Here is a 24670-nt window from a genome sequence, read left to right as displayed (position 1 = left end):
GGTGATTTTTTTTTAAATAAACTGTAAACCACAATCTTTAAAAGTTCCAATAGCAAACAATTGAAATTCATCATCCTGGGTGTAATCAATCATAATATATGAGCTTTACTTTCTCACGCGAATTACTGAGCTAAAATAACTTTATGGAGATGTATGTTCTCTTTTTCTTCCATCATTTCCATTGCTCTCTCTCTTTGCCTGGCGCGAAAATAAATGGACGAATGAATCCATTAAGGAACTATTGGTCCAATCAGAAACGCTTCCGGAAAAAACTATCCAATGAAAGAGAGAGTACGTCATAAGTGACACTTGTATTGGCCAATAGCTCTTTGCTCAAGAACCTATTGTGGGCGTGGTTGGGTCAGTATTTACATTTTGTTTATGTCCACAGAGCAAAGCAAGACTCCGGGAAGCCTGTGCTAGAGCATGATCCCATCACTGGTTGTCGGAATATTAAAACGCAACGCGTCCAGGGTAATGATCTGCAGATGAGCCCATCTGAGCTGTAAAGTCAGTCGTTAACAGACGGATGCTTCCTTTCTAATTTCAAGGTAACAGCCATGTGCTTTCCAAACGGGACCAGTTTTAGCCACAAAGTAGTAAACATTGTTGGAAAAGAATAAGGACAGTTACTATAATAATCAGAAAGATTCTCGCTAAGCTAACTGGAATATTATCATTTGAACTCACTAACGGCTAACAGGTTTACCGTTGACCGGAAGTGTAATTGCTGTGATTTCGACACTAAAAAACAATTATATACGCTTAATAAAAGTTATTTCTGTGTTGCTTGGGCTTATCTAGAGCAGACCTATAAATAGAATTTGATTAAGAATATAAGATTTCAACAAAAAGCTAGCTAAATGCTCACAGTGAAGCCTCTGTCTGTTAGCCTCAGATTACTAATGACCTAGCCACCAAGGCTAAAGTCAGTTTCATGCAGTAGCCCTGCAGAAGGCAAGCATGTTGCTAAGCTAACATTAGCAGGCTTTAGAAGGGGAAATTGTCTTTGTTTAGAGTTTATTGCCATCCTGCTTTGGTCTTTAACAGGAATGGATGCAACTCAGGCGATCAGTGACTCGATCTTAGAGTCAGAGGAGGAGGACCAAGAGAAGATCCAAAATGAAAGCAGGAAGCCATTGGCCAAACTGTGCATCTTAAATAATAAACACATCCCTGAAAAAGGTAAAGTGTCCTACTCTGGTATTTTTACCTGTAGTGTATGCTATGCTAGGGGAAAATGTGCATAAAACGCATTGAAACACCATATTCTTTAGCGGTAGCAGCGTGATGTTACACAGAAAAGATTGTAGTACTAATTATCTTTAACAAAATCAACAGCATGTATGCTGTTGATTTATGACACATGTAGAAAGGGATCTTTAAATTTTCTACATTTTAAATTGTTTGTCATTTCACAGATCTTCTAAATAGTAATCCATGATTTTCTGTTCTGTTGGCGGATAAATATGACATGGCTTAGAGTAATTTGTCTGAGCCACTTTACAAAATTGGAAAGAGGAGAGAACATGCCATTTAAGTAAGGCAGGTGTGTGTTGATTTTCATATGTCATAAGAAATGGCAACTTGCATATGTTTGCTGAAGTCTACAGTCAGAGCAATATTAAAAAGGTTAACACAGCAAATTTGGAAGAGGATTCATATGTATCTTGCCACTACAAGCAGTGAGGAAGACGGTAAAGGAGGTCTTAAAACTCAGAAAAGTGGCATTTTGTAGTCACCAAGTCTCTATAACCTCCATTAAACGCTATGTAAATGATAATCAGTTCTTTAAACAGGACCATATTGTTTGTCCACATGAGAATTTCATCTTTTCACAAACTGGTATGAAATCAGGGATAAAAGTTGGAAAAGCATCATATGCCTGCTTAATACAATGGAGGATATTTGATGCTTTGGGTCTTTTTCTCTCCAAAAGATCCTGAATCCATGTCATCTTCATCTCCTTAAAATACCAGCAAACTTTATGTTAAAATATAGTTCTGGAAATAAGATGAGAACAAATCTTCCCTGAATTAATGATTTATTTTTGTCTTAAATTTTTCAGTGTAGGAGTAATAAACAACTCATTAATTTAATTTTTTTTATTCACATCTTTACTAGAGTCACAAATTTGTCTGTATATATAGTCTGTCTTAACTACATAAGTCTTTCCAATAATATATTTTGTCTCTGTCACTTAGAGTTGCCCCTCTTCCTGGGACATAATTTCCTGGGTCGTGACCCGAATTTTTGCACAATACAGTTGTTGGCACCATCTGTGTCCAAGCAGCATGCTGCCATCAGCATCTCTGTTCACCGGAGAAGAGGCCGTGTCCATGAAGTGGACATGGAGGCCCTGGTTTGGGACCAAAAGAGTACGAATGGGACACGTAAGGGACGCCTAAAGCTGACCCCTAACGTGCGCTATGCCCTCAATGAGGGCGACAGCTTGGTTTTGGGGGACATCCCATGTCGGTATGTGAGCTCCGGGATGGACTCCCCTTCTTCCCTTGGTGACATGGAGACACCAAGACAATCGGAAGCAAACGCCAGATTGTCAGATTGGGACGACGTTGACACAGGAAGCAAGAAATGTGTCAGTAGAGGCACAAAAGCTAAGAGGATTCCTGTCACAGGCAGTTGCCTCTCATTTGAGAAAACTCCAGTCCAGCCACAAGGGAGCTTGGTGCCAGAATCTGATTCTGAGTCAGAGAGCGAAAGAGAAGGGAGAGGAAACAGAAAACAGAAGGATGTTGGTATGTGAAATTTCTGGCAATTTATAAACACAACCACTGTTTATATTTTTATTCACCAGTTGATTTTGATTTCAGTGTCTGCTTCAGACTCCCACAATTCTGCATTCTTAAGCCCTCAAAGCAAAGTCATTTCTGAAAGGTATGTTTTTATATCTGAATTTTTACAGTTCATTTCTAACACCTGCATATTATACTGAACATTTACACATTTTATTACACATTACACTACAACCTCAAATATATGTGTATCTTACCTGAACTTTGTTTAAGACATGAACACAAAGTAGTGTTTGCTTTTATTTAAACCAGTGGTTTATATATATTTTTTCCAATAAAACACCCCACATTTGGAGATTTTTGATAGGTATTTTCTTAATCTATATAAAAAGAACCACAGACAATGTTACTTAGTTTTCAACCAAATTCTTGCAAGAATTGAGAAGGCACAGAGGATCAGCTCCTACAAGCCGGTCTCCTTGCGTTCTGCCATTCTGCTGCAGAACTTGTCTTTTTATTAGCAGGGAAAGGAAGTGAATTGGATGTGGGAGAGTGATCTTAACAAAAAGGGGGGCTACCCTGATAACAAGCAAGGGAAACAGAAACTAAATTCTACACACAGACAATTTTACAACTAAGAAGTATCTCAGGAAGTTCTCCTAAAGAAGCACCTGCAAAAAACATGCTTGAGGTCAAGGAAAGGTTAGTTATGTCTTACACACAGTTTAACAAGTTCTTCCTCTCTGGGGTGAGAACACTAAACCTTAAAATAAAAGACAACTAGTAATATAAAACTACTAATATAAGAAAGATAACAAAACATAATAATGCTAATGATTTTCCTGCTCAAAATCAACCTACCGTAACATTATTTTAGTGGAACAAAGACAGTAGTCATTCTTGTGAGAAAGTGTTCTCTAAATGAGTGCAGATCGAAATACTAAAAAGTGTCTTGTATGTTTGCCTAATTAAAACGTAATAGTTTCCAAATTTTAGGGGAATCAGTTGATTTTTGCTTTCTTGTCTACTCTCAGCACGCTTTGAAAACATGTACTATAATTGGCAAAGTTTAATGAATCACTTAAAGGTACATTTTGCTGTAGAAAGGTCTGATTTTGTGTGTAAATGTTGCTCAATATTATTTAAAGATTTTAGGAAAATTTCAATTTGTCAGGAATAATTCGGTTCTAGGTAATGATAAAGTCTCCTCTAGAATTGCTCTGTGATTTGCTCCATCCGTTTTCCCAACAACTCTACTCAGCTTTTCCAAAACAAAATCCCCACAGCATGATGCTGCCATGAGATCCCAATAAAATACCTGGAAGTTTGTGGCATATGAACACTTTTTGAAAGGCTCTGTAGTACCAACAGAAAAGAAACCAGAAAGTGTGAGTTACTGACAGAAAATCTGCCAGTAGCTGCTTTCAGATCTTAAATGTCGTCTGGTCTTTTGCTGTTTTGCAGTGAAGATGAAAGCCCCATCACACCATCCTCCTCCAGCAGAAACGGGTCAAGCAGGCGCATCAGTTTCAGCTTGGAGAAGACGGATATTGACCTGGAGAAAAACAAGTCACCTGTGTTTGCGGAAAATGGTGTGGAGGAAGGAGAAGGAGCAACCGAAGGAGGGATGTATTCAGAAGAAAGGGGAGATAATGTGAAAAGGGAAGCCGATAAAAGTCCTACAGAAAGCAGTGAATCACTCAGGTCGACGCTACAGGTCTCCAGAGACGCCGTCCCTGAATTTAACCTGGACAGTGACACGGATGTGGAGGGAGAAGAGGAAGAGGAAGAGGAGGTGCCTGCTGGGAAAAGTGATCAATGCCCAAACACAGTCCTGTCACACATGGACAGTGACACTGATGTTGATGAAGATGTCTCAGATAAAGCTCCAAGAACGTCACCTTCAACTGATGAAGCAACGAAATGTTCTGTTACTACTGGTATTCAGCTTGAGGGCATCACAGTGGACAGTGACACTGATGTGGATGATGATGATGATGCTAATGTCACATCCAAAGCTGTGTTACCTCAGGGTGTGCACAGCGCTGACTCCGCCCCTTCAGTACAGTCTGTAGATTTCAACTTGGACAGCGACACAGATGTGGATGAGGAAGAGGAGGTTGGGAAACGGGGAAATCCCAAAACACTCAGTGAAAAATCTGATAAACCTCTGTCTCCTCACAATCTGCATCCAGACAGTCACACCTGTGATAAGGAGGTGACTGCAGCTGGTTTGGATATTTTGTCCGAAAGTGATACGGACCTGGAAGAAGACTCTCTCCTCTCTGTCCCTGCTGCTGCAGCAGACCTGCCTGTGTCATCTGCTGCAGCAGCAGGAGCTCCCGAACCAGAATCTGATGCAGACACAGATGTTGATGAACCTGTTGCTCCCCAAGCCGCAGATGAGGGCAAACCAGCTGACCTTAGGATGGAAAGTGATACAGATGTGGAGGATGTGGAGACAAGTCCTGGAGAGGAAGAGCAGGGGCAGATCCCCCACCTGTTGAGAGAAAATACTGCAGAGTTTCCGGTCCTTCTTTGGCAGAACTGTTCTACTCCTGTTCATGTTTCAGGTAATCTTTCATAAATAAACAGGTGCAGTATCATAAAGTTTAAAACTCCAAGTGAAAACAACACAACTAACACTACAGCAACACACAGAAAGAAGTTCTTATATCTCAGAGATTAATCTTGAAATCTGAAGATTAATTTCCAAATTGATTTTTGCATTTATTTTTTACCAGGCAAATTATTTAAAGCCAATTTCAGTCTCCTAATAAGACAGATTTCCCTAAGGTTATGAAAAGTTTCAAAGAATATTAAAATTGTCTTTTTTGTCCTTTTTTTGCAGGAGAAGTTGAACAGATGGAAACTCAGGCCTTCACAAGCCCCATTTCACATCCACGTAGATGTGGGTGTAACACATTTATTTTATATACCCTGTTTCAGAAATATTTAGTAACTATACATAAACAATGGACACTGTTACTTGTCGGTTTGTCACAATAATACATTTTGCTGGACAATAAATTGTCCTAGAAATTGTGATAAAGGATGATTGCCATTTTGATACAATTTTCAACTAAAATAATGATAAAGCATAATGCGAGTACACCCTGTCAAAGATCAATAAACTTTAATTTCAAAAGGACCTTTGGCACTGGAACTGGAAGACATTTTGAATATCCAAAAATACTTAAACAAAACAACCAAAACAATAAATAAGATTATTTTGGTTAAGAAAACAAACTTGCCCCTCAAAACATATTGCTTGTCAAACACCGGAGTTTGAACCGATTCTCTTTTCTGTTCTAGTATGGCCCTGCCATCTTTATTTCAGTATCAACTTATTCTACTTAAGGATGATCAGTGGCTCCCTCTGCTGGATAGCCAAAGTACAACACAAAGAAGTTCTAAGTGGATGTTGGTAGATAATCATTTGGAACTAATTTTAATCTAATGAGCCAATATTCGATAATTAGTAGATTAATTGTTTGCATTCCTACACACCACATTTTTCAGATTCTTTTTTTTTTCTTAAATGTGTGACAAGCTTAGATTTATTTTTCTTTGCTCCTGCAGATGCTGTACCTTCCTCCTTAAGACCAGCACTAATGACTTCTTGCTCAGACAGTCAGGAAGATGAAGATTATGCTGTGGCTGAGACCCAATCTTTCATTCTTCAGACAAGAAGTTGCCACAAAGGCTTGAATCCAAACCGAGCCTCCATTCTTAAGTCCTCTGCTGTCAAACAAGAGGACCAGTCCAAAAGAGATGATTCTTTCCAGCTGGGACTGTCTGACAGCAGCCATCTGCAGGGCGAGGTCAGGGAGAACACACAAGCTTACGCCACAGTCGATGATGGAGTAAACATGGAGGATACTCAGGATTATGAGGAAAGTGCAGAAAATGACTCGAGCCTGGAGGCCACGCAGCCGTACGAAGTCGAGCCTCCCAGATCTTCAGAAATATCTAAAAAAGAAACCTGTGTTGACTTGACTATGGAGGCAACTCAGGCTTATATCCCAGAACCTTATGATGAAGGTTCAGATGAAGATGAGGGACTAAACTCTGCCAGGACTAGTGTGGCTTCATCTGCACTTGCTATGGCTGAAACCCAGCCAATGTTCTCTTCTGCGGAGGATAATGAGCCAGATTGTTCCTTAGAACCCGTTAAGAATGGAACGGAGAGGCACGTCACCGATTCTGAATCAGTAGCGGAAACACAGCCCATGTTTACAAGTGACAACGAGGAGAGCGGCGATGAAGAGTTGTCAGCGGAGTCCATGAAGTCTGCAGAGGAGCTGAAACATCCACGGACTTCTTCAGCCTTATGCCTCGCTGAAACCCAACCCGTGTGTCTGAGCGACAATGAGGAGAGCGGCGACGACGAAGAGTTGTCGGCGGGGTCCCTGCGACCTTCAAAAGTGGAGACACACCCAAACACTGATACAGTTTTGTCGCTAGCTGAAACCCAGCCCCTGCATGTCAGCGCTGATGAAACTGAGCCGATGGACTCATGTGGAGATTATGAAAATAACTCCGAGATCCTTCTTCCACGAAAAAGAAAAGCGAAGCAGCTTCATATTGATGAAGAGGAGTCGCAGCAGCACACAGACTCTGGTGAAACGCAGCCTTTGACTCCAGGTGAGGATAACGACGATTCTGAATCAATGCCAAGCCTGCGGAAAAGGAAAGCAAAGCCGCTGCAGCTGGAAGACGAGACACAATCACTCGTTGGTTCTCAAGTCTCTGCAGTTGAATGTCAGCGTTCGGTTACATGCGAGGAAGAACAAAGCAGCCAAGACTTTATCTCCACCCAAAAAAGGAAAGTGAAGCCGCTGCACATTGTAAATGAGCAGACCCAGCCTCTGATAAATTGTGAAGATGAAGACGTCCTACCAGAAAGGGAGTCAAAAGCTCTTCCTCTCACCTCTGCTGGAGTTCCTTCTGCTGAAGTTCAGACAAAAGGGAGGGATGGAAAAAGGGATGGCGATGAATCCGTCACATATCCACGGAAAAGAAAGGAGAAACGGCTTCATCTTGAGGAAGAGGAGACGCAGCCGGTCTCAGCTTCTGAATCTCAGAGAAAAACCGATGAGACGAAAGTTTCACCAAGTACCAAAGAAACAGGAGAACAAACAAAGACTAAGGATGACAACAATCAGCAGGAAGTGAAGGTGGTTAATCAAAAAACAAGAAAGAGAAGAACTACAAGAAAACAGGAAGAACAAGATGAGGACAAAAACAAGAGAGCAGAAAATGAGAATCAGATGAAGGAGCAAAAAGGTGGGAAACTCAGAGGAGAACCAGAAATACACAAGAGGGAAGAGCTGATGAATGAAGGGACATCCAAGCCTCATCTTGAGGACAACATGCAGCCTGTCGCAGCTTCTGACTCTCAGAGAAGAATTGACGGGACGAAAGTTTCACCAAGTACCGAAGAAACAGGAGAACAAAAAAAGAATAAGGATGAGAGCGACCAGCAGGAAGTGAAGGTGGTTAATCAACAGACAAGAGGGAGAACTACAAGAAAACAAGAACAAGATGAGGACAAAAACAAGAGCCAGATAAAGGAGCAAAGAGACAGAAAACTTGGAGACGAAAAAGAAACAGATAGACACGAGAAGAAAGAGCTGATGAATGAAGGGGCATCCAAATCTCAGCTTGAAGAAGAGACGCATCCGGTCACAGTTTCTGAAATCTCTCCACCGAATACTGTAAAAAAACCCGATGTGTTTGATGTATCCAGCATTTCAAGTTCAATGGAAACTCGATTAGGAGAAGAGGAAGAGAAGGCACAATGTTCTTCACGTCAAAATAGACAGACGAAGAGTGAAAATAAACCATTACCAAGCACAAGAGGACAGAGAGGAAAAACCAAATCTAAGGATGACAACAATCATGAAGAGGTGAAGGCGGCTAATCAACGGACCAGAGGGAGAAGAAGTACAAAGAAACAGGATGATGATGAAATACAAAGGAGTGATGAAATAAAGAGCCAGATAAAGGAAGAAGGAGACAAAGAAGAGAGAGAACATGTGGAGACAGAGAGACGCAATGAGAGGGAAGGAAAATCAAAAGGAAAACCCAGATTAAAGGAGATGATATCAGGAAGTGAAGTAGAAGAAGAAAAGGGAACAAGTGTGGAAACAACAAAGACAGACCAAGAACACCTTGCAAGACTGGAGAAAGAAAAACAACCCAAAGAATCACAAGAAGACAAGAACGAAGAGGAGAACCCCAAAGGTTCTGCAAGAGTTCGAAGAGCGGCAAGAAGAACAACCACAGCGGTGTGTGAAGCCTTGAGCGAGGATGTACCAGCAAGGAGAACCCGATCCCGCTCCAACTCCTTCAGCTCAGAGCGGTCGGTCTCCTCCATCAACAGCAACACCCTGGAGAACAAAGGGAGAGGAAGAGGAGCGAAGAAGAGCAGCGAAGCCTCCCAGACAGATGCTGTGAGAAGCAGCCGCCGAAAGACGACGACGGCGACTGCAGTGGAGCCAGACTCTGTAGCTCAGGCGGTCAGTGCGAGCTCTAAGGTCTCCAGAGGAAGACCACAAGGAAGAGGGAGGAAGACCTTGTCTCAGCCCGATGTTGTGATTAAAGAAAATGAACAGAAAGCCACTGAGGTTCTGCAGCAAGATGAGAAAAGAAAAGCAGACCCTAAGCTTGCTGGTACCAGTAGGGGGCAGCGGCGAGCCACTGCCAATTCTTCTGAAGCTTTAGTTTTAAATGATGAGGGCCTTCAGTCAAATCAGGAAAAAACTTCTGCTGATCTAACATCCCCTCTGCCCAAGAGAAACATGAGGGACAGAGGTGCAAAAACTGTAAAGACCGAACCTGTAGAGGAAACTGAGGCTCCCACAGCGACTGATGGTGACGAAACCAGAAACAAGAGAAAAGTAAAAACAAGTGAGGAAAAATCTGAAGTGGATAGAGTCCAAAAATCAACAGAACCAGGAGGGAAAGAGGAGCAACAGGAAGAGATTCCTGTTGGGATACAGGGCAGGAGAACAAGCAGAGCCTCAAGCACTCAGGTGAAGAAGAATGAAGAGTCGCTCTTTACACAGGAAGTAAAAGATGGAAAGAAGGCGGTGGTGGGGGCTGCTGGGAAGAAAGCCAGGGGCCGAACAACCGTGGTCCAGAAAAATAAAAACCAGGAGCTGCAGGAAACTCAGACGTCTGGTTCTTCCATGGAGCCGGCTGGAAACGAGATTGAATCAGAGGTGATTTTGTTATTTCACTTTAAAAATATGATTTATAGTCTACTGCGCACATAAGAACAAAGCTTTTAGCTTTACTCAAAGCTGCATTTTGCTCCATGAACCAGCCATTCCAACTCCTGTAATGTAATGCACTTCCTTCTGTAAGATGGGTTTCCAAGTGGTTTTTGTTTCTGGCCACATCACAATTATGAATGTCCTCAAAGGGCCGAATGTGGGAGAATGTATTCATGAAACTAACTGTTAACAAACTTAAAATTTCTCTGCATTTGATTACCACTTCTTAAAATGTAACAGTTTTAACATTAGACTGATGTAATTTGACCTAATGTCAACCTGGTTAAATGAAACCTGGTTTGATTTGACTGATAAAATACTATTTAAGCATACAACTATAATAAAGTGTGTTACCCTGTAGAATCTAGAGGGCCGCTTAAGTAGCTATAGTGGGCCGAATTTGGCCCACGGACCTCAGGTTTACACCTGTAATCTATATGATGGCACATATTTTTCTTCTGCTCAACTTTGTCATGTATCTAATGGATTCAGTGAGTTGATGGTCGCCCACACTTTCTTCTTACATTTTGTCACTGTTGTTCTGAACTGATCTGATCTGATGTTGTGTCAAACATCAGAGAGGAAGATTATCAATTCACAACTTGGAAGAAAATCAAAACGATCAATAATTAAGACCAATATTATAAGAAGTATTCATATAAGTGTTATACAAATTACTAGAGCTCAGCTCCTGTCTTGTCCTACTTCCTTCTTCTCCTCTGTAACCCGCTCAGATCTCGGCCATGACTCCTTCCCGGAAGCGGCGGGTTTCCTCAAACTCCTCCCCCGTGGCTAAGACGCCGCGTTCCTCCTCTGCGTCTCCAGCTACAGTTAGCCGAGTACGATCCAGGAGCCAAACCTACAAGGTCTGTGTTTCTATCCTTTACCCAACAAATAAAATAGGCAGGATATTGGAGCGCCTATGAATCTTTCCTCTGAGGCCCTAAAATGAAAGATTTATATCTTTCAGGATTGGGGCCACTGAAAAAAATCTGACTTGACTCTCAGTTTCAGACTTGGAAATAAATTTAAAAAAGTCAGAATTTCGAGCAAAAAGTGGATAGTAAAGGTGTGGATAGGTGGCAACAAATTAATTGTAATTTTTGTATTACAATTAACACCAATAAAAACTGTGTGTGACTTTTTCACCTCTTATAAATATGTTTTTAAAAAACTGTACTTCTGTTTTATTCATATTTGAGTTGATGACATCACATGAAGCAGCAACAAACAGTAATGGACAGGAAGCAGAAAGTGTCCATGTCTGAGTTGATCGGTGATATTTTGGAATTTCCTTGATAATTTGTACCTTCTTTATTTTCTTTAACTACTTTATCCTCTATTTTGTATTTTTCTGATTTGTTGTGTTTTGCCTCCAGAGACTACTCTCTTATCTCGGAAGGAAACTTGTATTATAACTTTTATTTAAAGTGGGAGTGTTAACATTTATTTTTGGTTTGTGAAGGTCTCATTTCTCACTACTCACCAGACAAATGAAGAATTTAAAAAATCTGTTATAACAATGAAATTAGGCTCATATGTTTCCATATTTGCTCAATCAGCTACCAGATAGATTTAGATCTCAGTTCATGAGTAAAACTGTCTATTGTCCGTGAAGTGAAGCTGTGTTGCTGTTTTCTCAGGTTCTGTTCACAGGAGTGGTGGATAAAGATGGAGAGCAGGTTCTGGCTCGTTTAGGAGGCGCCATGGCCAGAGGTATCTCCGACATGAACTGTCTCGTGACAGATAAAGTGCGAAGGACGGTCAAATTCCTGTGCGCTGTGGCTAAAGGTGTCCCAGTCGTCACCACTCAGTGGCTGGAAAAGGTTATTAGCAGGAGCTGCTAAATGCAACACAGACTTGTTCTTTCAGGTCGGCTCAGTCCCACTCAGATTCTCCTCTCTTGGTTTCAGAGCGGTAAAGCTGGGAGCTTCCTCTCTCCGCTTGATTTTATTGTGAAAGATCTGGAGCAGGAGAAGAAGTTCAGCTTCTCCCTGCAGGAGTCTCTGAGGACTGCCAGCAGTCAGCCTCTCCTCCAGGTACTACCTCATCCTCTTTAATTCTTCTCTTATATTCTCTGACTGAGTGGTTGACGGCGTGTCAGTGGCGTGTAGCGGGTATTTCCTTTAGCTGACGGCGCAGCGGCGCTGGTGAGAAAGACTGACTCACCGTAGACACGGAGAAATGTTTGAGTCATTCCTGGTTCTCATCCGATGTTGATGTGTGTGTGCCACCTTGCAAAGTGTTTGCAGTGCAGTGCATAAGTATTCATACCCGTTTGAACTTTTCCACCTCTTGTCAAATTACAACCACAAACCTTGATGTATTTTGTTGGGATTGTTTGCCTGTCAGTCCACTTCACAAGTATTAATGGAAGCCACTTGATTCACTGTTTTCCAAAATGCTTTAAGGAAAAATTATGAGCAGGAGAGAAAATCTGACAATTATTATTCCCTTTTACACTAAAAAGCATAAATGAATGTATTGTCAGCATAAATCCAAGTAAACTTAGACATTTGTTAGAAAATATTGTTAGTTTCTCCTTCCAGCAGAACAATAACCATAAACATTCAGTTCACAGGACTGTTTAGATCAGAACAAGCTCATGATAAAAATGGTGTAGTCAAAGTCCAGACTTAAATACAATAAAATAATAATTCAATTCTGTTTTTAAATGGAAATAAAGAAGATTTTATTGCCTTAAGTTCAATAATATAGCATTTCTTTAATTAATTTGAACCAGATTAAGACTATTCTGCTTACAGAGTTTTGAGGAAAACATATATACAGACAAAAAAGTTTTTATCTTAAATGCAAAATACATATATATTTGTTACAGTTTTGCTCAATTACTACTCTGCAAAATGGCCTTTTTTCACTCTGTGTACTCCACTTTACAATTAATGGATTATTAAATTATTTCAATAATCGATTCATCACGATGAATCCTATTAATCTTTTACTTCAATTTGCAGAGACAAATGGATGTGGAAATCTGGTTGAGACCAAAGTGACCTGCAGAGAAATTAGTTTTTACAAAGCATCGACTCAGGTGGCCGAATGCAAGTGCACGCATTTTTCAGACTTTTATTTGTAAACAAACGTCTAGAAACCAAATCTTTTTTTCCCCTTCCATTTTACAATTAAGCAGTTTTTCTTTCTGATGTCAGATGACATCCTTGGTTTTTGATTGTAACGTGAGAAAATGTGAAACCGTTGGAGGTTTGTGGATATTTTTGCAAGCCACTGTGTTTCAGGTGGAGTTTCAGGAACCGGTGTGAATTAATTTGACATTTGCTGTTTGTGTTCTTATTATGTTTCATGTAGAGTTTCATCACCGTGGTAAGATGAGAGCTGGAAACAACAAAGAAATGCTTATGCCAAGCTAAAATTAGGGTGTACACCTCACCAAACTCTGTTGCCAAGAGCTTTTTTATCGATTTTCTCATTCTCTGTTACAGAACCTAAATAAGAATAGACTAATCCTTCTGTATTTGCTTACAAGAATGCGCAACGTATCACTTTGCTTGTTTGTTTCAGGGATATGAGATCCACGTCACAAAGTCGGTACAGCCAGAACCGGTTCACATGAAAGACATCATCACCTGCAGCGGCGCTACCTTCCTGAAAAAGATGCCCGCGGCTCACAAGGTGCCAGACGAGTCCAGAGCTGTAGATGTTGTCTTGTGTCGTTATTCTGACTCACCGCTCCTCTGTCCCCCGACTCTCCATCTCTCAGCCTCGGACCGTAGTGATTTCCTGTGAGGAGGACCTGCGGCTGTGTGGCCCCGCCGTGTCTGCGTCTCTGCCTGTCGTCACTGCTGAGTTTATTCTCACAGGAATCCTTCAGCAGAGAGTCGATTTGCAGACTCATGCACTTTCTCCCTGTGCCACCAACCCGCATCCTGCTGAGGGTAGAGGAAGAGGCCGAAAGAAGACTTAGCGCACAATATCTCACTGAGAAAATGTTTGGGTTTGTTTGGAGCTCTTTGAGATTAAATGACAGACTTTCTGTCTGCGTGAAAAGTTAGGAATGTACTTACCATCAAATGCAAACAAATTTTCTAGGTACGTTGTTTTTGCATCAGGTGATAGTGTTTGTTTTCTGTTTGCGTACAACATTTAGAACGTGTCCCTAGAGGCTGGACTCATGAAGCAGATTAGTTTCCGCCATGAAGTTTATGTTTGAATCGTGTGTGTGTGTGTGTGTGTGTTGAAGGCTCTTTATTGAAATCCATCTGCTCCAGATGTCTGTAGGTACAACAAGCTTGTTTCCTGTGCTGATAAAACGTGTGTAGTGCCTTTTATACGTCAGATGATCATGTGCTCACCACTGTGTCTAGTGCTCCTGTCTCCATTAAGCAGCTCCACTCCATTAAGGCGTCATTCAATCTCATCGCCTTCAGGGAGAGATGCACACCATGATTTCCTCCTAGCTATGATGCTGCAGCAGCAACATTTCATCCTGTTGGCCCATCACACACCTTCACTACATGTGAAACTCTTTCTGGGTTTTTGCTGTAAGTGGCCTTTTAAATTGAAAACAAAAGCTTGTTATTTGTGCCTCACATGGGACTTGACAGAGATTGTGTCAAATCATGAAATCATTAAAGGTTTTGTATATGTTGCAATTGTTTGTATTTAATCTTCTCGCTATACGTTGTTTGCATAAGTATCTTAATGATCTCAAATTCATTTTGCTTACAATGTGCCTCTTGTTTTGATGGTTTGTTAGGAATATTTCAAAAACAAAGTATAAAAACCTTCTGGCAGTTGTACTTGAATCTCTCTAAGCCATAATTTTAACAGCTAAATCAAATTATGACTTTGAAAGTTTATTACTTTGACTTTTTAACATTTTTATGTCTCAATAAAGAGATATCTAGCTGGTAGTTATGAGGAGACCCCTACATCATATTTATGATATAATATCTTAATAATAGTCTCATAAAATGCAATCAAATATTTATGATTCAACCATCTTGTCCATGGCACATATAATAGTTGACTTTATAATTTAACAAAATATTATTAAATTTAAATAATACCCTATCTTGGTGGTGTCCAAACATTTTGCCAGAGATTCCAAACTCTACAAGTTTAAAAAAAAACTTGTGGATGTCAGAATATGTATTTTTACTTTTTCATTATTTTTTCCTGCTCAACGATAATCTGAACATGTAATATTTTATTGAAACTAACAAAAAAAATAGTTTTTTTGAAAGGATTTGTAAATAATTGGAGCTCCAAAACATAAAAACTGTGTCAAACATAGAATGGAAATATTTTTTATTGTCCCACCATTGGAATGTCAGGTATGCCAGCAGGAAGTTACAGGTAAACAGCAAAAACAACAAAAAAGAAAACAGTAAGGACAAATTTAAATATAGGGGAAGTAATACTATACAGTTATTAAAAATAGCATACTGAAATTCAAGGAAATGGGCAACTATTTCTGCATTGAAAACCAACAGTCTATTTTCAAGAAATCTAAAAAACTGCAAATTGCAGCAAGAATTTATTTGAATGAGAAAACCTGCAAATAATAGCATGGATGTGAAAACTTATAAATGCTTTGAGTTGTACCTAACTTCTTCCATCCATCCTTCCATCCATTTTCTAACACCCTTGTCCCTAGTGGGGTCAGGAGGGGTCCTGGTGCCTATCTCCAGCTAACTTTCGGGCGAGAGGCGGGGTCACCCTGGGCAGGTCGCCAGTCTGTCGCAGCCTAATTTTGTCCTTTTTAATAAATATTTTTGATTTGTTAGTGAAAACATCTCGATAGTGTCTTTCAGCATGAACTGTTTGTGAATTGCAGTGTGAAACACACAAAATCAAGGGCCGCAAATTGCCCGCGCACCGCACTTTGGACACCCCTGACCTGGCATTAATAAAATGGGACCAATAAAAGATGATCTTATTTTTACGAAATAAAAGCTATAACAGAAGGGATTATTCTACAGAAACAATGAAGAAAATATATTTCAAATATTATTCTGACGTAAATAATGTCGCCAAAGTAGCAGATGGTTTAAACTAACACAGATTTTAATCTGTGTAGTTCTGGACGCCGTGGCCCCGGTGTTTCCCGAAGTCGAGTCGAGTGGTTCCGAGAGCGGAGCCCGACATATTCTGATCGTCTTCCAAATGTTGGTGCCCGAGTCGTGAAGTGCAGCTCCTCAGAGGAGGCAGGAAGGGAGGGCGAGCAGGCAAGCATTCCTGCAGAGAATCACCTCTGAAAGGCGTCCTTACATCAGCATCAGCCGGACTGCATCCCTGACCGGCCGGCGGGAGAGCGAGGTAGGCGGGTTATGGCTTTTTTATCCTTCCTGCATGAGCCGAGGAGTGTGTGTGCATCCTACAAATGTGTCTGGAGCGGGACGGGTTAAATTTTGCAGGGTTTTTTCTGTTGGATGAGCTGTCCCGACTCGGATGTGACCGATCCACACTTTGAGCTGCCATGCAGGTTTATCACCGGAGAGGAAAGGTGTGAAATGATCTTCAGCTCTTTTTAAACCATCCAGGTATGGAACCGGCTGCAGGAGAGACATAATTATAGTTTAAGAGCTATAAATATATCTGAAAATATGCATATGGATGCAGAAATGTCTTTATATATATATTTTAAAAAATCATTATGCCAAATATGTATTTAAATATATTTTAAAAATTCAAATATATAGTCATTTAGATTCTATTTGATATATTCGTTTTACTTATTTTTTCTCTGGTGTCATATAATGTAATTTTTCTGAGATTAATCTTGTAGGTTCTGGCCTGGAGCTTTCTCATCCTGCTTAATGAGACCTTAATGGTTCAAAGCAATTTCTTATAACGTGAATTTGTTGTATGCAGTCTTACTTTAGGCTTATACATATAAAGATATTCTGTTTTTCTGTTTATTATTCCTGCATGTATCTCCGACCCATCCCCTCGCTCCCGTCCCTCATGTCCTCTGATTTTAATGGAGCTGACAGGTGCAAGCAATATGGTGGAAACATGTCTGATCCTTTAGTTCACTGCAGCTGAAGGAAATAGGTTATCAGCAGCTACAGGCTTCTTCTGAGAGATAAATGTTGGAAATTAGAAATTTGTCCTGGCAGTATAGTTATTTCAGGTTTTTCTGCCCTGTGCGAGAGGAGTTGTTTCTGAAAATCTTGAGTTTGTTGCAAATATTAATCATTTCTTCCTTATATAACGAAGCCTTTATTCCTCTTTTTTTGGTTCCTCATAACTTATAAATGAGCACTAGATGCATCCGAGCTGACTTAGAGTAGCCCTGCACATCATAGTTGCACTTGACCTCATGTCCTCCAACTCTTTTACAAAAGCAGCAAAGTGAAAACGAAGAAGAAATGACGAAGGCACAGGGTTTGCTTTGTAGGCTCCCACACATCTGCAGTCACTGAAGGCCGGGGGGACAAAGACATGTCTGTCTCCGTTCAGCGAGCAGCGAGAGGAAAACACAGGAGCAGGCCTTGATTTCTGAGTGGGATTCACTGGTTTGGATTGTAGAAGATCATGATGATGATGAGGAGGAGGAGTGGATTAAAGAGACTTGATAAAGAGAGAGGGATGGAGAATCAGGGAGAAACTTAAGAAAAGTGGGATATTTATAAATGAAGACGGCCATATTGAGGGGAGGAGATTTATGAAAGAGAAAGAGGATGGAAAACTAATACTCAGATATGCAAAAGAAAATAGAGGCTGTTGGAGGAAACAATGAAAATGTAAGGATTTAAACAGAGTACAAATGATAGAAAATTCAAAAGTAAATTCAAATTCAATTCAAAAATACTTTATTTATCCCAAATAAACCGAATAATAGGTTTCTGAGTGGTGTGTCAGCATGTGTGTATATACAGTAGCTATATATATATATATATATATATATATATATATATATATATATATACACACATCTTTTATGTTTCTATACAGATAGATAGATATTGTATATGTTAAATCATATTTATTATCTAAGTCATAATTATTAGACACCTAATTAATGAGAAGAGAATTTTTTTTTTTGTTTTCACATGTAGAAAGAATCAATGCAGAATATAAAATTCCAGATTTGTCCATATACTGGGGTTTTCGTGCTTGCCTCAATAGATGCTGCTAATGTAAGAAAAGTACAAAAAAGCCAGTGTTTTGTTTTCACGTATAGAAAAAAGTATTTCTAATTATTCACCTTTTAAGATTAGCTCTGACAAGAGTCAGATGCTGACTTTAGCTCTAGCCGTTAATGCGTTGTCTATGTGTTTAAAAATCATTTGTCTCTTGCTTGTCTGTCTCACAATTAAGTTTTTTTTAGCCTTGAATATAAAATTTATAAAATTTTTGCCTAATTAAAAGGTGTGGAGACTTCTTTAGAGCTGTTGTAACAACTTTGATGGGTTAGCAGCCCAACGAGCACTGTTAGCCTTTGTCAAGACAACGGAGCACTTTAGGAGCTACTTCCTTTGTAACTTCAAAATAAGAGCCTCAGACATTGTTACAAGTCAGGCTTAAAATCATGAGCTCATAATAACAGTCTGCACCTTTTACACAAGACAAAGTCAAATGCTGACAGCTGCTTATTTCCCGTCGACTGAATTGTGTCATTGTATTCTACCACCTTTATCAATACATGAGGATCGCAAAGAGATGATTTGGTTTGATCAGGGGTCATAATCTGCCATGTTTCATACAAATTAACTTCATCAAAGAAGGATTAGTAACAAAAACAGGTGTTCCTAGAAAGATATACACTTAAATTAAATTGTATATCAGGTTTAATGAAAGTTTTTAATCTCCATAACTCATGAAATTCTTAACTACATTGAAAAATAAAGTAATAAGTAAACAGTCACACAACGATTTGCTTACAGGAATAAAATTGTAATCTGCAGTTCTGCACTGAGGGTATGAATTGACAAACTGAGCCTTAGTCAATATTTTGTTGGTTTTTATTTTGACAAGGACTTGCGTCACCCAGCAGAACATCCTACCCAAGACAGTGAGCCATGATGCAAGAATATATAATATATATGCATATATTTAGTTATACAAGCAAAAAATGACATTGTAAAGGTATAAAATGTAGATACAAATTAGTGCGACTGCTTTTTTTTTTGTCAATTTTTTGGTTACACCTTCCAGTCATATGCTCCATATTCATAGCCACTACATCACCTGTATTTCTGTGTCGATATGTTTGTACTCGGTTGGGACTCTTTTACTTCTTGCTTCAAAGCTTCCCAGAAACAGAAAAACATATTACAGTTTTTTTTTTTTTCACATTTTGCTTCAGGATCTTGCTTTGAAACAGATTGCCAATGAGGCCAACTGCTGTGACAAACAGATGGACATGCTTCCCTTCTCTATTCCACCACAGCCAACCAATCCTGCACCTCGCATTGCTGCTTTAATTAAATGTTCATTTCTGTCAGGAGCAGCAAGCAGTCATTTGTTTTGTTGCTGCAATCAGAGCATGATTGTGCACCTACACAGGACGTTTCAAAACCCCAGTATTAAGTTAAAAAGACAGATCGGGACTGATCTCATCAATTGTAAATGTATTAATGGTTTGTCTGGCAGGAAACAATGCTTGGTGCAACACATTTGGTTTCGGATACAATAGAATGAGTGGGCTGTTAGGCTCCCTGCCCAGAGTGAAGAGGCTTTAGAAACAGCATTTCTGGCTGTCAGATTATGACAGTGCAAAATGCATTCATTAAATAACAGCTAACAACGAGGAGCTGCTGTTCTCTGGAAACCTGCTAATATTACATGTCTTAATTCTGGAGGTAGATATTAAAATTTAAGTTATCTCCAGACAGACTGGCAGGTCTTATGGCGTCTCTCGTGTTGCAAAGAGACACTTTAATCTTTGCCGCATGTTTAATGGCCGCTGCAAAGTGTGACTGCAAGCACTGCAGGTGTCCCTCCCATTCCTCTTCTGGGCTGTGTAAGAGCAAACTGCAGCAAAACCTTTTCTCTACAAACCTTCATCATGTTTTCCCCCCAGATAAATCTGCAACATCATCATAATTCCTCCTTTGGTGTTCCAGCTTAATTCGTCTGAGGAAAACAAACTTCCTGCTACCCTTTTTGGTTCTACACATTTCCTGATTTGAATTTAGCCAAGTCATTATTCTGCTCTCTATTACTTCATTCCTCAAGATTTATGAACTATTATGTTTTAATTCAGCCGAGCAATCAGCAGTATATGGCAATGCCAGGTGGCCCTCATGAAAATGTGCATCCTTCTCCAAGTAATGACTTTTTTAAGACATAAGTGACTTTTGGGAAGGTCTTTAAACTGTTTCTTTGCCAAAAGTACAGCAGATTTTTAACTAAATGGAGGGTTTGCTGTGAAATCAAACATCTTTCTCTACAGAATCTGCAATACAGAGAGATTTTATCCCTGTTGACCAACTGTAACCCAGAGACAGTGTCAGATATACTTAATTTGCAGAGGCTGCAAGAATCTCTGCAGACAGATCAGATGGCATGAAAAAGAAGGAAATAAAGGATGGATTAAAGAAAGAAAGAAGGAAAGAAAGGAAGGAGGGAAGGAAGGATGCAAAGAGAGAAGCAAAGAAAGATAGAAAGAAGGTTTAAATTTCTCTTTTCCATTCTTGTTGCAGTAAACAACTCTTTCTGTCAGCTGTTTTCATGCTGCACTGTTCATCTTTCATCACTGCAGCTTTTTCTTTTCTCTCCTGAACTTGTAAAATCAGAAGCACACATATCTGGAAAAAACTTAAGATACAACTTAAACTTATCAGATCCTTTGATTTGACTTTTTATAGGTTTATGTTTGAGTAAAATGAAAATTTTTCTTTTATTCTATGAACTACTACCAACATGTCTCTGAAATTCCCAGCAAATATTTTGTATTTATTTGCAGAAAATGAGAAATGGTCAAAATAACAAAAAGATGCAGAGCTTTCAGACCTCAAATAAATCAAAGAAAACAAGTTCATATTTATTTAGAAACAACAATACTAATATTTTTACTCCAGAATAGTTCAGAAATTAGTATTTGGTGGAATAACCAGGAGGTTTTCAGTGGGGTTCAGTGCAGTGGGCTCTTAGTTTTTTCCAGAGCTGTGTTTCTTTAAGTCCAGTCTTGATGCCTGGACTTAGATGAGACTCTGAAATCCACAGGAACCATTCTCGTTCTCCTTGTTAATTGGGATTACTCACTTTGTTGCACTGAAAGTAATTCTTTCCTTATTAGGATTGCTTTTATGTGAGATCACAACATTCCTTTTTTAAGTTCACACACACACATGCATTTTCAGCATTAATATAATTCATTTGGACTTTTATTTATGCATTTCAAGGTACTTCTTCTCAAGAGTGAAATGTTTATACACACAAATTTTAAAAACAAAACTTGCCAGCAAAAGTTTGAATTTACTTGGGATTAAAAGAAAAATCGTACAAGTTTTGGATTGTTTGGATCCAAAACAGAACTCTGGTGTAATTCAGGAGATTTGACCGCTATTCTTATGAGAAATGGAAGACGCCAGTTAAATTTAATTGTCTGGTTTTGTGGTAAGATGTGGGATGCTATGAAAAAGCACTGCATTAGTGGAAGATGAATTCGAATTATAAGATGTTTTTACCAAATGTTAGTTTGACACACTCATGCTACTGGCTAAACAAATTTGCTTGTTTGTCAGATTAAATTTTCCAAATTAAAGGTGGAACAGGATTTAAAGAGATTTATGTTGGTCTTATTTTTCTACACCACAAAAGCTATTTCATCGGGAATGTGGACACTTTATATTTCCTACATTTTATTGGATGATAGGTGTGGTTCTGAGCGCATACTTCATCTCTTTGTGTGTGATTAAGTCACTAAAGTAAAATAAAAAATATTTTTTAATTCAATTTCATACATATCTACAAAGAGAACAATCAAAAACAAGTTTTTTTTGTTTTAAAAAATGTAAACATCTATATTTGTTTTCCTTTTCAGATATGAAGGAATCTTCCAAAATGACGGCAGTCACAGTGATTACGCTCAGTTTTCTTATCTCTGCAGGTATGTGGAGTAAAAATCAACGATTCTGATGCATTAACAAACATTAGAAACCATTTTTATCGTGCAGCTTCATTTTATGTTTTGATTTAAAATTGAATGTTATACTAAAGAGTGTGAAACAGTCTATTTATGGAAGTGATGTCTAATATTAATTAGTTTGTTATGCTAGAAAAGGAAACAACTGATTAGAAATAGATAAAATGTTTTCAAATTGTTCTATAACGCTGTTTTATTTGATCTTGCAGCTATCTCTGCCCCTGTAAAAGGTAAAAGTGCCTCTTATCACCACATCACATGATTCTGATGCATCACTTATGAGGTTTCCTCTCCCTCTGACTGGAAATGTTTACTTACTTTCTCTTTTTTTTCCGATCCAGAAACGAAGGAATCCGTAACGCTATTCCATGGAGAGGATTTCCACATCCTGCTGCCGTCACAAGACGTGGATGTCACATTCAAGAACCGTTCCGACCCTCGGAAGACCTCGGTGCTGATGAAGGGCGGCAAAGTGATCGGCACTCGGGCCAAACCCACCCTGCACCTCAACTACATCAACATAGAGGCTGTGGGTGAAGGGGACGAGGGGATGTACATCCTGAAGGATTCCAAGGATGATAGTGTCATCAAGCAAATTTCACTAATAGTCCGAGGTACGGAGCAACACGACACATCGGGAATGCTCTGGAAGGGGCGATAAAACAGAACTTTTTCTGCTGAAAATCGAAAATATGAAACACACTTTGATTTGATTTATTTATTTATTTATTTCAAACACGTTCCAAACAAGACAAGCAATCAGTAAGACAGAGAAAAAAAATGTTGTTCTTGACTTTTTTGTTTGAAAAGGAGAAGGAAGAAGTGAACACCTACTGCGTATCTCAATTTAATAAAATATAAACTGAAATATATTCCTTACCAACTCAATAATTATCAAAAAAACTCTAATTAAAATAATTTTTATGTGCCTGTTCTATTGAACAGACTCGCCTCCCCCTTCCACTCCCAGCCACATTGTTGCTTGTATTTCTGTAAAATTTTTGCTCTTCTTATTCTTGATGAGGAATTCGATTGGCTATAAGAGTTTGTGGTGAATGAACAGGAAAAACAATAAACTTGATTTATATTGCAACAATGGAAAGAAAAAAAATAAATTATTTAAAGGACATATAATTACCTACAGACAAAAGTATATCAATGACAGAAACACAGCTGGAGGCTGGATGAATGGCTATGAAGTTGGCTAAATGTCTGTTACTTTACATTTTTTCTCTTGTTGCGTCCCCCTAAAGAGCTCTGGTGCCCCCTGGGGGCCCACGCCCCACATTTTGAAAGGCCCTGTGCAGCTCTGCACAGGGCATCTGCATCGCCAAGAAGTGCTTCTTTTATACCTTAGTCACAGAAAGTTTGAGATTTTGGGCTTTTGGTGAGATGGACAGAGTGGGATTTCAAAACAGCAACTGACTGGTTACACGATAAACCTTCACCTTCTGAGCCATTGCACAAAAAAATCAATAAATCAGTAATTCTTTGTAACTTTTATACATTTGTTAAAACTGTCTTCATGTTGTGAAAGTATTGTATGAGAGAGATAATCTGGGAAAAAATCAAGCTCCTTTGCTTTCTCGCAGTGCTGCTATTGCTGTCTGAGGAAATGCGTCGCCCCCAGTGAAAAGCTTAGTTGCTTTTCACTGCTTTTCAGAGCCAAGAGGAAGGTGTTAGCGCTGTCAGTCATGCTCCTGTACATGTTGCTTAATGTGTTAATGGTGGGGGAAAAAATTACAGTCACAGGAACACCATTGACTGTCATGCTAACTAGCCTAAACATTCTTGGCTGGCTCTGTTGTGGTGAACCAGCTGTAGAGAGCAAGGGGAAGGGTGTGAGCAGCATGTGCATGAGCTGATTGACAGCGCTAAGATCCTCCTCCTGGCTCTCATTGGTTGTTTATCACCCATTAGTTTATTTTTGTACTTACTGAAATAGTTTTAACAAATATGTATGATACAATTTTCTTTTTAAATTAAAGTTACATACCCAAGCTTTAATATGGATTTTTTCCTCCCTAAATTGGGTTTTAGAGAGGAAACTACTGCCACAAAAGGTTTAATTTATGTAATTTATTCAAATCTTAACCAGAGGTTACAATTAAAGTGGAGGGCACTGAATGGTTTTCTACTTTAGGCCCCAGGCCAGCGTCAGAGTCAGTGTTGTCACATCAATCACTTCTTTTTCCAGTCAGACTAATCCCACGCAAACACAAGAGACATTATCACGATTTAAACTCAGAGTGTGGATGAAAGCGACTGTAGTAAGTGGGTACAGAGCCACATGGACGGAGTAATGTGAGCTAATGAAGAGGTGCATTTGGTTTTTGACAGTAAGAGCAAAGCTGGAGATGTCAGGCAACAATTATCCAGCTCTTTACTTGTCCCTATTTCCGTCCGTCCCCTCTGTTTTCCTGTCCTTATCTTGTCTCTTCTGTCTTTCCTTCTGTTTAGTTTTGTTCATACCCTATCATTCTCATTACCCTGATATTTTCGGGTCACTGCTCCTTTCCTTTTGTGCATTTAGTCCCTTTTTTTCTACATCT

General features: G+C 39.4%; 2 protein-coding genes across 5 annotated transcripts in view; both read left to right on the top strand.

Annotated features, from left to right (window-relative positions):
- Positions 1–368: 368 nt before the first annotated feature.
- On the top strand, positions 369–16393 carry mdc1 (mediator of DNA damage checkpoint 1). Of its 3 annotated transcripts, XR_004338748.1 has the most exons (13): positions 369–551; positions 1051–1185; positions 2205–2759; positions 2835–2898; positions 4221–5329; positions 5608–5667; positions 6339–9985; positions 10774–10905; positions 11683–11865; positions 11953–12078; positions 13580–13690; positions 13779–14251; positions 16383–16393. XR_004338748.1 is itself a non-coding variant. In XM_032558902.1 (12 exons), the coding sequence occupies exons 2-12, from the start codon at positions 1053–1055 to the stop codon at positions 13980–13982; spliced, it is 6324 nt and encodes a 2107-aa protein (XP_032414793.1). In that variant the 5' UTR covers positions 369–551; positions 1051–1052; the 3' UTR covers positions 13983–14670. The 3 variants fall into 3 exon arrangements, 2 of the variants coding, with proteins under 2 accessions (XP_032414793.1, XP_032414794.1); XM_032558902.1 differs by lacking the exon at positions 16383–16393 and having other exon boundaries at positions 13779–14670; XM_032558903.1 differs by lacking the exons at positions 5608–5667; positions 16383–16393 and having other exon boundaries at positions 13779–14670.
- Positions 16111–24670, top strand: part of LOC116717480 (cadherin-related family member 5) — a 19595-nt gene continuing 11035 nt past the window's right edge. The window contains exons 1-5 of one of the 2 annotated variants that reach the window (XM_032558904.1): positions 16111–16339; positions 16438–16563; positions 22017–22082; positions 22328–22348; positions 22460–22732. In XM_032558904.1, the coding sequence (XP_032414795.1) occupies positions 22019–22082; positions 22328–22348; positions 22460–22732 (358 nt within the window). In that variant the 5' untranslated portion in view covers positions 16111–16339; positions 16438–16563; positions 22017–22018. The remainder of the gene's footprint in view (positions 16340–16437; positions 16564–22016; positions 22083–22327; positions 22349–22459; positions 22733–24670) is intronic. The other variant, XM_032558905.1, reaches the window with a different exon arrangement.

The sequence above is a fragment of the Xiphophorus hellerii genome, chromosome 3 (assembly GCF_003331165.1).
Source record: "Xiphophorus hellerii strain 12219 chromosome 3, Xiphophorus_hellerii-4.1, whole genome shotgun sequence".
In the NCBI taxonomy this organism is placed as follows: Eukaryota; Metazoa; Chordata; class Actinopteri; order Cyprinodontiformes; family Poeciliidae; genus Xiphophorus; species Xiphophorus hellerii.
Note: the sequence above shows the minus strand (reverse complement) of the source record. Positions and strands in the feature narration are given on the sequence as shown.